Raw genomic sequence first — 13,818 nt, 5'->3', positions numbered from 1 at the left:
TTGGGGGGTTGGGGAGGATGTTTTTGGGGGGTGTGTGTTGGGGGGATGTTTTGGGGGGTTGGGGAGGATGATTTGGGGGGGGGTGTTGGGGGGATGTTTTGGGGGGTTGGGGAGGATGTTTCTGGGGGGGTGTGTTGGGGGGATGTTTTGGGGGGTTGGGGAGGATGTTTTTGGGGGGGGATGTTTCGGGGGTGTGTGCGTTGATAGGGGTCTATGTGTTGGGGGGGGGCTGCATGTGCTGGGAAGGGGCTGCTTAACGAGCGGAGCGGCGCGCAGCGAGCGCGGCCCCGCGGTATCGGAGCGCGCCGCCCCCGCCCCCGCCGCGCCGCGCCCGGGGAAGGTTGAGGCGGGGGGGGGGGGGGGGGGGGTGGGTTGGGGGGGGGGGGGGGGGGGAGGCGGACGTTCGGTGGGCACGGCGGGCCCGCGATGCTGCGGGCCGCGGAGGAGAGGGGCTGAGCGGCGGCGGGGCGGGGGGGGGCGCGGCGGAGGGTGGAGGGGAGGAGGAGAAGAAGGAGGAGGAGGAGGAGGAGGACGAGGAGGAGGAGGAGGAGGAGGAGGGGAGGGGGGGGCGCGGCGAGCGATGGATGAGGACAACATGACGAGGAGCGAGGAGCAGGAGCTGAGTCTGCAGAAGGCGCTGCAGCAGTGCGAGCTGGTCCAGAACATGATCGACATCAGCATCTCCAACCTGGAGGGGCTCCGCACCAAGTGCGCCGCCTCCAACGACCTCACGCAGAAGGAGATCCGCACCCTGGAGGTAGGGGCCCACCGACACCCCCCACCCCCCCCCCTTTCCCCTTCTATAGCCACCCCACCTCCTTCCCCCCCCAGGCCGCGGCGGGTTCCCCCGCGGCGCTGCGGTGAGCCCGAGTGAGGCTGCGCGCTCTGCAGGTGGGTCCGGCCCCGACCAACCTTCCTGTGGGGGCTGCCCGAGAAGCCCTGCCCCCGCTTTGGTGTGTGTGTGTCTGTGTCTGTCCCCTGCCCGATAGTCCCCTGGCCCGGCCTCGGCCCCACAGCATCCTCCCAACTCGGCTGCATCACTCCCTCCAAGCGCCTATGGACCCACTGGGCTTCATCCTCCCAGCCTGCTGGCATCCTCCTGGCCCACCTGTATCCCTTCAACCCACCAGTATCCTCCTGGCCCACCCGCATCCTTTCAGCCTACCAGCATCCTCCTGGCCCACCTGCATCCCTTCAGCCTACCAGCATCCTCCTGGCCCACCTGCATCCTTCAGCCCACCAGCATCCTCCTGGCCCACTGGCATCCTCCTGGCCCACCTGCATCCTTCATCCCACCTGCATCCCTTCAGCCCACCAGCATCCTCCTGGCCCACCTGCATCCCTTCATCCCACCAGCATCCCCCTGGCCCACCTGCATCCTTCTGTCTCACCAGCATCACCCCTGGCTGCATCCCTTACCCGGGGCTGCATCCCTCTGGCTGAGCTGCATCCCTTCCATAGGGTCCTACTCCCTTATCAGGCTGCATCCCCCTGGCCTATCTGCGTCCCTCCCACTGGGCTTCATTCTTTTGGCCTGGCCTCACCTGTTCCATCAGGCTCCTACCTCCCCACCAAGCACCATCTTCCTGTCCCACCTCCATCCTCTGTCCCACCAGCATCCTTTCCCACTGGGCTGCATCCTTCAGGCCCACCTGCATCCCTCCCACTGGCCTTCGTCTCTCTAGCCTGGCCTCATCCCTTCCATCAGGCTCCTACCTCCCCACCAGGCTACATTCCCCCAGCCCACTGGATTCCTTCTGCTGGGCTCCATCACCCTGGCCTGACCACATCTTCCTGGCCTGACTGCATCCCTTCCACTGGGCTGCATCCCTGTGTCCTAACTATCTCTTCCAGTAGGAAACACCTCCTGCATCCCTCCCACCAGGCTCCTGCTTGGGCCAGACTACATCCCTTTCACCTGGCTGTATCTCTTCCATGGGCTCCTATCTCCCCATCAGGCTGCATCCCCCTGGCCCACCTGCATGCTCCCAGCCCAGTGGCATCTCTCCCATTGGGCTGCATGCCTCTGGCCTGGCTCCATCCCTTCCAACAGGATCATCCCTCCCCATTGGGCTGCATCCCCCTGGCCCACCTGCATGACCCCAGCCCAGCTGCATCCCTCTGGCCTGGCCATGTTGCTTCCACAGGCTCTCACCTCCCCACCAGGCAGCATTCCCTGGTTACATTCTTCCCCTGTATTCCTCCCTCTTGTGCCAGCTGCATCTCCCCAGGTGGGCTCCAGTCCCTCACTGGGAGGCAGCCCCAGCATCATCACCCCTGGTTCCTCCACCACATCCTCTGCTCAGACCCTCCATCCCTCCCTGGAAGCAGGGAGAGGCCCAAATTTTGGGTGCTGGTGAGGTGAAGGCAGCAGGGCTGTGCTGAGGGGAACACCGGATGGATCTGTTTATGCTTCAGAGATGGGAAAAACACCTCTGAGTGAAAGCTGCTATGTGGGGCCCTGTCTCTTGTGGCCTCATAGGAAGAGTTCCCCTATGGAATGTGCCAGGGGATGGATTTGGGGTTCAGCAGGAGGTTGATGGCCTGGGATGGGCAGGGAAGGTGCTGAGCTGCTCAGAGGTGAGCAGAGGCATGGCTGCAACAGTGCTGTGACCCCAGTGAGAGTGGCAGTGTGGAGGTGGCTGACGTCGAGCCAGGGCTGTGGGTGGGGGAATTTTGGAGCCTGGCCCCGCTCAGGGCTTTCATTTGGTGCTTCCAAACCTGAGAACTCCACCCTGGTGGCACTCTGGTCCCTGTACTCAGCTGCACAGGACCTTGCTGGTGTTTTGCAACCCCTCTGGGGGGTGGTTTTCATCTCTGGACCACAACCAAAACTTCCCATCCTGCTGCTTTTGCTCCTGCAGGTCCCAGGTCAGTGGGACATCACTGCTGGACCACTCATGAGCAGACCCCCAGGGCTGGGGTGCAGCTCCTGCCTCTGCATTCTGGGAGCTGATTTGCTCTGTGTTCCCACACCCCTCCCTCTGAGCTCTGAGCCCTGCCCCATCCCACCCCTCCATGCCAGGGGCTGTGGGCTCAGCCTCCAGGTGTTGGTCCATGAGTGACCCCAGAACAACCTCAGAGGAGGGAGAGGGAGGTGGAGATGATGGTTTGGGGGTGTGTAGAAAAGTTTTTTGGGGGCAAGCCGGCTTGAAGGCTCGCCAGAAGAGATGATGGCCAAAGGTGCAGGACCAGAGTCCATCCCAAGTGGAATGATGGCCTCGTTAGGCTCAGCACAGCTGATGAGCTGCCACTTGCCTCCCATGGATGGAAGCTGAAGAGCAGGGTGAAACCATCCTAGTGGGATGCTCCTTCCCTGCATCTCATGATGCCATGTGGGTGAAGTCCTGGTGTCAGCCAGAGGGTTTGGAGGTTGCTAAAGGGGATGCTGCTCTGCCAATCCCAGGTGCTTGCAGGGAAGCATCTCTCCAGCCCCTCTGAGTCGTGCTGTGCCTGCCGTGGGGACAGCTGGCATCAGCTTCCCTAGAACACCCCCAAACCAGATGTCTCAGCCATGGGCATCCCTGCTGAAGCTCACCCACTGCTTGGCAGCACAGCAAAGGGGCCATCCCCAGTTTGGGAGTGCCAACAGGTGAAGCCAGCACAGGGTCTCGATGCTGGTCTGTTGCTGTGGGTCTGAACTGGCTCCTGGTGGCATTGCCCTGGGCTGCTGCCAGTGCAGGCAGGAGCTGAGCTTGGCCCTGAGTCCCTGTCCCAAGGCCATGACGCAGGCACAGAGGCCTGCTCTGTGCTTCTGTCCTTCCCATCTGATGCCAGCAGAGCCAGGCTGGGCTGATGGCTGGTGATGGGCAGCCTGGGAGGTCATCTCCCCTCCTGGGGAGACCTTGTACAGCCCTTGCCTCAGAGTGAGCCTGGGAGCATCTGAGTGAATCCACATCTTTGGTTCATCCTCACAGGCTAAATCCTGATTTTGCTGGCTTTAGAGAAGTTTTTCCAATCTTTTGTGTTTTTAAACCACCTTAAGGGATGTGAGTCCCCATCCTGTGGTTGTGTGGGGCTGGGCGCAGCATCCTGCCATAGAACCATAGGACCATAGAATGGTTTGCCTTGGAAGGGACCTTCAGGGTCATCTGGTTACAGATCCTTGCCATGACAGGGACATCTCCTGCTAGAGCAGGCTGCTCAAGGCTCCATCCAGCTGGGCTCTGAACACTTCCAGGCTTGGAACCTCCACAACTTCTTGGGCAACCTGTTCCAGTCCCTTACCACCCTCATGGGGAAGAATTTCCTCTTAATGTCTAATCTAAATCCACCTCCTCCCAGTTTGAAGCCATTACCCCTGTCCTGTCACTCCCAGCCCATGTCAAAAGTCCCTCCCCAGCTCTCCTGTAGCCCACTTCAAATACTGGAAGGCTGCTCTAAGGTTTCCCTGGAGCCTTCTCTTCTCCAGGTTGAGCAACCCCAACTCTCTCAGCCTGGCCTCACAGCAGAGGTGCTCCAGCCCTCTGATCATCATTGTGGCCTCCTCTGGGCCCACTTCAACAGTTCCTTGTCCTTCCTGCTGCCATGCAGCACCCTTCCTTCTGGATGGCTCCCACTGTCTACAGCCTGGCTTTGGTGGCAGCCCTCATGGCTGTTTTAGGTGTTGCTTGCAACTGGGGACAGGCTCCAAGAGAAACTGAGGCAGGGGCTGGGGCCAAAACATGAGCCTAGGGCCAGTTTGCTTCCTAGGGGGTAGCAGCAGCCCTGGGCTCCTTTGCTGGAGCAGAAGGGTGGAAGCAGAGCTGCCATCCCATTATCCCTGCCTGGGCTCTGTTCCCTGCCTGAGTGTGGCAGCTGGGCTGTGCAGCAATACATTTGGGATTCAGGGTGCAATCAAGGAAGAGGGGTGCTGCTCCCCTGTGTTTGCTGGAGGCCAGAAGGAAAAGCTGCTCAGCACTGGGGGATTTTTCTGCCCATGCTGTTCTCTGTCTTACACCACTGGGGTTGGTTCTCCTCCCCATATCAAAGCCTGGGTCAGGGCTCCCAGAAACCAGTGAGTGGCTCTGAGGATGACTCCAGGACTGCTGTTTCCCTCTGCCTGGGCTCCTCTGTCCCCTCTGGGAAGGGGGAACCCTCCCAGGATGCCTTTGGCTGCTGCACAAACACATTGGTGAGGATGGGAAGAGGCACCTGGGGAAGAGCTGTGGCTGCTTCCAAACTGACAGAGGCTGTGGCCAAAGGAAATGCTGCCTCAGCACTGGGGTGGTCACTGCATGTGGGTTCTCTGGTGTCTTAACACCATGGCTGACCACAGCACACTCATCCTGGGGCTCTGCACCCTCTGTGAGAGCCAGGCACCTCCAGCAGGCTGGGTTGAGCCACTTTGGCCCCTGCAGTCCTGGAGGGAGCCCTGGGGACCATTTAGCAGTGCTTGAAATAAATGACGTGGAGAGCTGGAGATGGCAGATTAGCCTGGCAGGGCCTAGAAAGAGCCTGGGGAGGGCAACCAGAACCATGGTGAGGTATTCCCAGCCTGAGGGTGCTCCAGGTGACACTGGGATAACGAGCCCCTTGGTAGAAGCCAGGGAAGAGTCTTTCTTGTTGCAGCTACATGGTGTAGGAAAGCATCTGCTGTGACCTGCTGCTGTGCCAGGAATATTTAGAGGGAATATCCAGGAATATCCAACACAAGCATGTGCTGATCCTGCCATGCTGAGCAGGATGAGCATCCTGGCAGCCACAGGCTCACAGAGGCAGAGATTCACAGAATGGTTTGAGTTGGAAGGGACCTTCAAGATTATCTCTTTCCAATCCCCCTGTCATGGGCAGGGACACCTTCCACCAGCCCAGGTTCCTCATCCAGCCTGGCCTTGAACACCCCCATGGAGAGGGCATCCACAACCTCCTTGGGCAATCTGCTCCAGTGCCTCCTCACCCTCACTGGAAAGAATCTCTTTCCAACCTCCAGTCTCAATCTGCCCTCCTCAAACTTCAGTCCATTGCCCCTCACCCTAGCACCACAAGCCCTTGTCAAAAGTCCCTCCCTAGCCCTCCTGCAGCTCCCTGAGAGGCTGCTCTAAGGTCTTCCCAGAGACTTCTCTTCAGGCTGAACAGCCCCAGCTCTCAGCCTGTCCCCATAGGGGAGATTCTCCATTCCTCTGATCATCTTTGTGGCCTCCTCTGGACCCTCTCCAACAGTTCCATGTCCTTCTTGTGCTGGGGGCAGCAGAAGTGAATGCAGTGCTGCAGGTGGGGTCTCAGCAGAGCAGGGCAGAGCAGAGGGGCAGAATCCCCTCCCTGGTGCTGGCAGCTCAGGGCTGCCTTGCCTGTCTGAGGTTAATTAACTTTCCCCTCTTGCTCTCCCAGGTGGATTTTCCACCACCTCTTCCTGGTCTCCAGGCAGGGCTGGGTGCTGTCTCCAGCCCTGCTGACGTCAGGGTGCTGTGCTGGGGGGTTGCAGTCACCTTCCTGCTCCTTGGAGACAGCTGCTTTGCTCCCAGTGCTGCTTGTCACCGTGCTGGATTTTGGGGGGAGCACCTCACCAAGGGAAATGCTGTCTGGGGTGAAGGGAGGAGCCTGGAAATCCCCTCTCAGGGAGAGGACCCACCAGGGTTTGAGCAGTGGTGAAGAGGGCTTCAGTCCTGGGTGACCCCAGCTCCTCACCTTGCTGAGGGTACCCAAGGTCCTGGGGGAGTGATGTGCAGTGGGAACATCCTTCCTCTGCCTGCACTCATCCCTGCAGAGCAGCAGGAACCTGCTGGGGTCCTGGTTTTTAGGTCTTTGCCTTGGAGAGAAGCTGGAGGGGGGTGAGCCAAGTAGCCAAGGGGGAAGAGACTGCTTGTGGTGGAGCATCTCACCCTGCCTTACATCCTTGCAGTGCTGGAGTGGGCAAAGGTGATTCAAAGGGTGGGAAACCCAAGCCCCAGCTCTACAAGAAGCTCTCTGTGCCCCCCAGCATCCTCCCCAGTTGGACCAGCAGTGTACCCCCACAAACAGTGACCACCCTCTGTGCTGCTGGGACCCCAAACTATCTGCTTGCAGACACCAACACTCCCAGCACCCCAGGGTTTCCCCTGCCACTTCCCAGATGGGGAAACTGAGGCAGAGGGGGTTATGCTGTGGCAGGATCCAGACACTGCAGCATTTAGCATGTCTGCAAAATCCCCACCCCTTGCAGGGAGGGCTGAGGAGGTGTGGTGAAGGCATCTCCACAGCCATGGGATGGGGCTTTCCCTGTGGCACCAGCTCAGCTGCTTCCCTGTCCATCCCTTAGTGAAACAAGAGGTGGTTTTGGACTCTGCAGAGGTTTCCTGGGATTGTTTTCCCCCACCTCAAGCAGATCTGTGGCCCAGGGGTCCCATCAGAGAATCATTTTGGGTGGAAAAGGCCTCTGAGATCATTGACTCTGACCATCAACCACCATGTCCCACAGTGCCATGGCCACAGGTTTCTTGAACACCAGCAGGGATGGGGACTCCACCACCTCCCTGGGCAGCCTGTGCCAGTCCCTGACTACTCTTGCAGCAAAGAAAGTTTTCCTAATCTCCAACCTAACCCTCCCCTGGCACAACTTCAGGACATTTCCTCTTATTCTGTCACCTGTAACTAGGGAGAAGAGACCAATCCCCTCCTCACTGCAGCCTCCTTCCAGGGAGTTGTAGAGAACAATGAGGTCTCCCTCCATGCTGAACACCCCCAGCTCCCTCAGCTGCTCCTCACCAGCCCTGTTCTCCAGACCCTTCCCCAGCTTTGTTGCCCTCCTCTGGACCCACTCCAGCCCCTCAGTGTCCTTCCTGGAGTGAGGGGCCCAAAACAACCCAGGATTTGAGGTGTTGACCAGGATGATGGTAGTGGTGATGATGATGGTAACAGGGCACCATGGTGGGGACTGAGCCTATCCTGTGTCTGTGTTGCTTAGGCGCTCCCAAGCAGCAAGGAGAGAGCTGCTTTTGCCTCTTTTGCCCCTCTCTGGGTGCACCCAGCTGACCCCAGCCACAATGTCTGGGTGCAGGGGCACAAGTTTCCCCTTCTCTGCTCCAATGCATCTCCTCACACCAAGTCTGGTGGATTCCAGGGGTTGCTCTCCCAAAGCCCACCTGGAAGGGGGGTGACCTGTTAGAAAGCAGCAATGTGGGAAATGACCTGGGAGTGCTGGTGAAGGACAGGATGACTGTGAGCCAGTAATGTGCTCTCATAGCCAAGAAGGCCAACGGTCTCCTGGGTTGCATCAAGAAGAGTGTGGCCAGCGGGTCGAGGGAGGATCTAATTCCTCTCTACTCTGTCCTGGTGGGGCCTCATCTGGAGTACTGGTTGCAGTTCTGGGCTCCCCAGTTCAAGAGAGACAGGGAACTGCTGGAGAGGGTACAGCAAAGGGCTGCAAAGCTAATTAGGGGACAGCTGTCTGATGAAGAAAGACTGAGGGACTTGGGGCTGTTTAGTCTGGAGAAGAAAAGACTGAGGGGGATCTCATCAGTTGTTCATAAGTACCTAAAGAGTGGAGGTCAGGAGGATGGGACCAGTCTTTTTCCAGTGGCATCCACTGACAGGACAAGAGGTGATGGGAACAAGCTGGTTCCATCTGAACCTTTTTGTGTTGAGGGTGCTGGAGGCCTGGAGCAAGCTGCCCAGAGAGGTTGTGGAGTCTCCTTCTCTGCAGAGCTTCCAACCCCACCTGGCTGTTGTGATGCTGGGCAGGCTGCTGTGGGTGCCGTGCTTTAGCAGGGGGTTGGACTGGATGATCTCCAGGGGTCCCTTCCAACCCTCACCATGCTGGGATTTGTCCCCTCCTCTCTGTTCCAAACCATTCTGCTCAGCTATTTTTGGGGTTCACAAAGCAGGGGCTCAGCCAGTTCCAACCCCCTTGTCATGGGCAGGGACACTTCACCCTAGAGCAGGTTGGTGTGAGGTGTCCCTGCCTGCCCCTCCTGCCACGGGGTGAGCTCTGTGGGGGTGTGTGTTATGGCAGAAGGGTCTTACAGAGGTTTTCTGGCTTCTCTTCCAGAGCAAGCTGGTCAAATACTTCAGCCGGCAGCTGTCCTGCAAGCGGAAGGTGGCCCTGCAGGAGCGCAATGCCAAGCTGGAAGGCTTCCCCCAGCTCCTGCACTGGTTCCGCATTGTGGACATCCGTAAGGAGGTGATGGAGGTAAGGGCTGGGCAGCCAGTGGCGGGGGAAGGACCCTGAACCTCTCAGGCAGAGTTTTCCCCCTGATTTGAGGGCCTGGGGAGAGTGCTGGTGGTGGGGTCAGATTGGGACACCAGAGCAGAGGGACCTTACTGTTTTACTGCATGAAAAGCTGCTGCAAGTTGCTGGGGGGTGTGCTGGCCAAGGCCAACCTACAGCTCCGGTGAGGACACCCCCCCTCCACCAGAGGGACTTTGTGGGCACTGCCTACCCCTCCCAGGAGAGATCTTCCATATCCTCATCACAGCAAGATCACAGCATCCTTCTGCCACCTCCTGGGCTCCTGCAGGTGATGGGTGGCAGCCAGAGGTCCTCCTGGAAGACCCTCGACAGGGAAGAGGAAAGCCTCTGTGGGAGCTGCCCAAGCCCTGCCTGTGCTCAGGGCAGGTTTGCATGGTGCTCTGAGATGTCCCAGTGTTGAGCTGGGCCTTGGGTGTACCTAAGGCCTGTGAAAACTTGAGGTAAAGCTGAGGCTCAAGCTGAGCCCTCTGGTTTTCAGGTGTTTTGACGTGGGGAATGAAGGCTTTTGGGTCTGTGACCCAAACAGGGTAGCAGGAAGGGAACAGCTTCTCATCTGTGTGCCCCAAGGTGCTGGTTAGAAGCTGCTCTGGGCAGCTTTATTCTTCCTGTCTCACTCCTTTCCCTGTTTTTCTTTTTGATTTTCTGTTAGGAAATTGCTCCAGGGCAGCTGAGCTTGGAGGAGCTGCTGGACATGACTGATGACCAGGTCTGTGCCACCATAGAGAAGTTTGGGGCCAACAGTGAGGAGTGTGCTCGCCTGAACGCTTCCCTCTCCTGCCTCCGCAGCGTCCACAAGTCCGGTGAGTCTGGTGCCCTTCTACCCACCTGCCTTGGGTCCCCTGCAGCTGGGTGGGGTGAGTGGCATTGTCCCATTGTGGTGACACCAGAAGTGTGGCTTTAATACATTGGAGATGTTTGCTAGAGCTTTGGGCACTGGTGGTAGAGCTCTTGCATCACCAGGGCACAGCTGGCAACCCTCTGCCCATGGGGCACAACTTTGCATGCCTGTGGCTCAGGAGTGTGTGGAAGTGATGTGTTGTGAGATCTCTGCAGGGAGGCTTCCCTCAAGGCAGGTGCAGTGCTTCTTTTGGGGTTCCCCTCATCCCTCTTGCTGCAGGAGTGCAGCTGGCACGCTCAGGACAGGTTCCTGAGATTCACCAGGCTCCTACCACCACTGCTGGCTGCAGAACAAAGCCCATGAGTCCAAAACCTTCCCAGGGCACCCCAGCCCTTCCCACTGGAACAGGCTACCCAGGGAGGTGGTGGAGTCAGCATCCCTGGAGGTGTTCAGGAAACCTGTGGCCATGGCACTTGGGGCCGTGGCTTAGGGTCAATGGTTGGACTCGATCTTGGAGGTCTTTCCAGCCTTAACGATGCTGTGATTCCCTCGGCTTTCCCTGCCGCTGGGGATGGGGGAATGGGCACTGGGTGGGGGCGGGCGCTGGGGGGTGTGGGGAGATGTGGGTGCGGGGAGATGTGGGTGCAGGGGGTTGCGGGAGCTGGAGGGGGTGCGGGCACCGGGAGGATGCGGGTGCGGGGGTGCGGGTGCCGGGGGGTGCGGAGCTGGCAGGCGCCCGGGCGGTGGCAGCAGAGCTCCGCGCTGCAGAGCAGCTGCACGAAGCCGGAGCTGCTCCGACTCTGTGCGAGGCCAGCCTGGCGGCGGGGCTGAGGGCTGCGGCACTGGGGAAGGGGGGAGGGATGCAGCGTGGTGGCGGTGGGGGTACCGCGCAGGATCTGTCTCTTCTGACACCTTGTCCCAAGCCAGCTGAGCCTTGCTGGATGCTGCTGTCCTGGGACCTCCTCTCCTGGGGCTGGCCTTGGAGGGGTGTTCGGGGGGTTCTTCCCTACTCATGTGCCCCCTCAAGCAGAAGCCCAGCCTGGCCTCTCCGTGTGCAGCGAGGACCACGTTCCCATCTCATGGTTATTCTGCATGGATGGCACCACTAACCTGGTGCCTTGGTGCCAGCTTGGAGGAGCAGTGCCAGCACAGGGTGGGGTGCATATGGACAGTGCAAGGTGAGAAGGAGACTCCCTTTTGGAGGAGCTGGCAGGCATGGTGAAACCCCATTTCACAGCTTAAACCACTCCTCCTCTGTCCCCTTCCCCAGGGCTGGTCCTAGTCCTGGGTGATGGCAGAGTGCTGGTTTAGCTGAGGACCCTGCTGGGAGCCCCTTCTGTAGGAGCCTCCAGACCCTGAGGCTTGGGGTTCCCAGACCCTTCTGTCTGGCTCCTGTTCCCTCTCAAGTAGCTCCTCCAGCTTAGCTGCTTCCCAGGGCTGGGGGAATGGAGGATGAGCTTTGTTGGGGTGTAGCTGCTGGGGTTTGGCTTTGCAGGGTCAGAGCAGTCCTTGGGGACAGGAGGGGACAGGGCTGGTGGTGAGGAGGGTGCTGTGATTTGTTTCCACCAAGAAGCAGCTCTCAGGGACCAGCACTGTCCCCACAATACCATTGCTTGGCCTGCCATGTCCCAGGCAGGGGGTCCAAGCTCCTTCTCTGGAGGGGTCTCAGCCACATCCACCTGCTGTGGTTACTGCAACTCCTTTGGCCTTCCCATGTTGTGTGGCACAGAGTGGCAGTGTCTGTGCTGGGGGACAGTGGCACTGGGCTTGTGCAACATCCTCGTACAGCCCTACGCTGGAGCAGCAAGATGAGGGTAGCTGGACCCAGTCTGACATTTCCCTTGTCCCTGAATCCAGCTCCTGTGTGTGCTCCTGCCCTCCTTCCCTTTGGCATTTTCCCTAAGTCTCTCCACTATTTGAGGAAGGGCCTTGGTGCCTCCCTCAGGGCCCAGGGAAGGCTCTCAGCCTGCTCTTTGCTTAAACACCTCTGACTTTTAAAGCCTGTGGTAAACAAATCTTGCTTTATGCACTGTCCTGGCTCAGCCCTGCCCCTGCAACCCTGCTTCTGCCCCTCTGCTGGCTTGCCCAAAAGAAATGGGTAGATTCAGATTGGATTTCAGGAAGAAATTCTTCCCCATGAGGGTGGTGAGACACTGGAACAGGTTGCTCAGGGAGGTGGTAGAAGCTTCATCCCTGGAGGTTTTTAAGGCCAGGCTGGATGTGGCTCTGATCTAGTGTGAGGTGTCCCTGCCCATGGCAGGGGAGTTGGAACTGGATGATCCTTGAGGTCCCTTCCAACCCTACCAATTCTATGATTATATGATTAATTTCACATGCTGGTGTGATCCCTGCTCTGGAAAATCCACCTGAGCCTTTGGCTCAGCAGCTGCAGTGAAGATGTTCAAACATCTTCTGCCTCTCTGGTGGTTTCTGGCTGGCAAGGATGGGGTGTACTGGGGTAGGGGAAGAAGGAGAGGCTGTGAGATGCTTGCTGCTCCATTTGATTTTTAATGGGGCAAGTGATGGGGCTGGCAGCCCTCATGGCAGGATGCAGCTTGGTGGCCCATTGGGTCCCTGTGGGAGGGAGTTTGCTGCTCTCCAGGCTGGAAGTTGTGTTTGCCTTCCCCAGTGCTCCATTTAATCCCATCCATCATCATGCTACTCCCAGAGGGGGGGCTGCAGGCTGGGCTGTGTGCAGGGGGCTGCTGTTTCCCCCTCCCCAGCATTGCAGAGATGCTGTAGAGGCTGTTCCTGTTCTGCTGGGGCTGGGGGTTTGGGCTCTGCAGCACAATGGTCCCTTTGGTCATTGATGGTGGAGAAACCTCTGGGAACATTGTCCAATGGACAACACAAGTCTTGGGGACAGGCAGCCTGGGGCACTGCAGAGCCCCTGTGAGCTCCTGTGAGATGCAGGAGCTCCCCAGGTAGTAGAGGAGACCAAATCTCCCTGAATTTCTAGAAGATGTGGGTGCAGAAAGCTCCACCTGGGCTGGCAGATGGTCTCCTTGTGCCCTGCTCTGCATGGCTGCATGTCCCCTGCCTCTGCACTGGTGAGTCTGTTGTGGCAGAGCCTTTGCCTGGCCAGATGGACCGATCCCAGCAGTCCCCTGCTGGGAGAAGTCCTCCCTCTGGGAGAAGGGAAAACTGTCCCTGTCCCTCTTCTGCAAGTATGGAGATGGCCTCTGGCTGGGTCAGCATGAGATGTTCAGCAGGTGCCCCAGGTCGAGGTTGGATGGTGGGAGCTGATCTGCTCATGCATCTGCTCAGTGCTGGTTCTGAGATGTGGGCTGTAGGGGTGAGGAAGTGGCAGAAAGGTGTTTCCCCAAGCTTCAATTCATTCCCTCTCATTCTGTCACTCCAAGCTCTTGTCAAAAGTCCCTCCCCAGCTCTCCTGCAGCCCCCTGAGAGGCTGCTCTAGGGTTTCCCCAGAGCCTTCTCTTCTCCAGGATGTCTCTTCTCTCAGCCTGTCCCCATAGGGGAGGTTTTCCAGCCCTCTGATCATCTCCATGGCCTCCTCTGGACCCTCTCCACAGCTCCATGTTTTTCTTGTGCTGGGGGCACCAGAAGTGGAGGCAGTGCTGCAGGTGGGGTCTGAGCAGAGCAGAGCAGAGCAGAGGGGCAGAATCCCCTCCCTGTGCTGCTGCTCTCCCTGCTCTGGATGCAGCTCAGCACACAGCTGCCTGTTGGGCTGCCAGCAACCATTGCTGGCCCCTGGGGAGTTTGTCACCAACTGACAACCCCAAGTCCTGCTCCTCCAGGCTGCTCTCAAGCCACTCCTCACCCAGCCTGGATTTGTGCTTGGGATTGCCCTGACCCAGGTGTAGGACCTTGGGGT

General features: G+C 58.8%; 1 protein-coding gene across 1 annotated transcript in view; it reads left to right on the top strand.

Annotated features, from left to right (window-relative positions):
* Positions 1-580: 580 nt before the first annotated feature.
* Positions 581-13,818, top strand: part of KSR2 (kinase suppressor of ras 2) — a 102,925-nt gene continuing 89,687 nt past the window's right edge. Inside the window, exons 1-3 of the mRNA XM_054392671.1 lie at positions 581-757; positions 8,945-9,085; positions 9,795-9,945. Of these exons, the coding sequence (XP_054248646.1) occupies positions 581-757; positions 8,945-9,085; positions 9,795-9,945 (469 nt within the window). The remainder of the gene's footprint in view (positions 758-8,944; positions 9,086-9,794; positions 9,946-13,818) is intronic.

The sequence above is a fragment of the Indicator indicator genome, chromosome 26, assembly GCF_027791375.1.
Source record: "Indicator indicator isolate 239-I01 chromosome 26, UM_Iind_1.1, whole genome shotgun sequence".
Classification (NCBI taxonomy): Eukaryota; Metazoa; Chordata; class Aves; order Piciformes; family Indicatoridae; genus Indicator; species Indicator indicator.
This window is presented reverse-complemented; position numbering and strand designations above follow the sequence as displayed.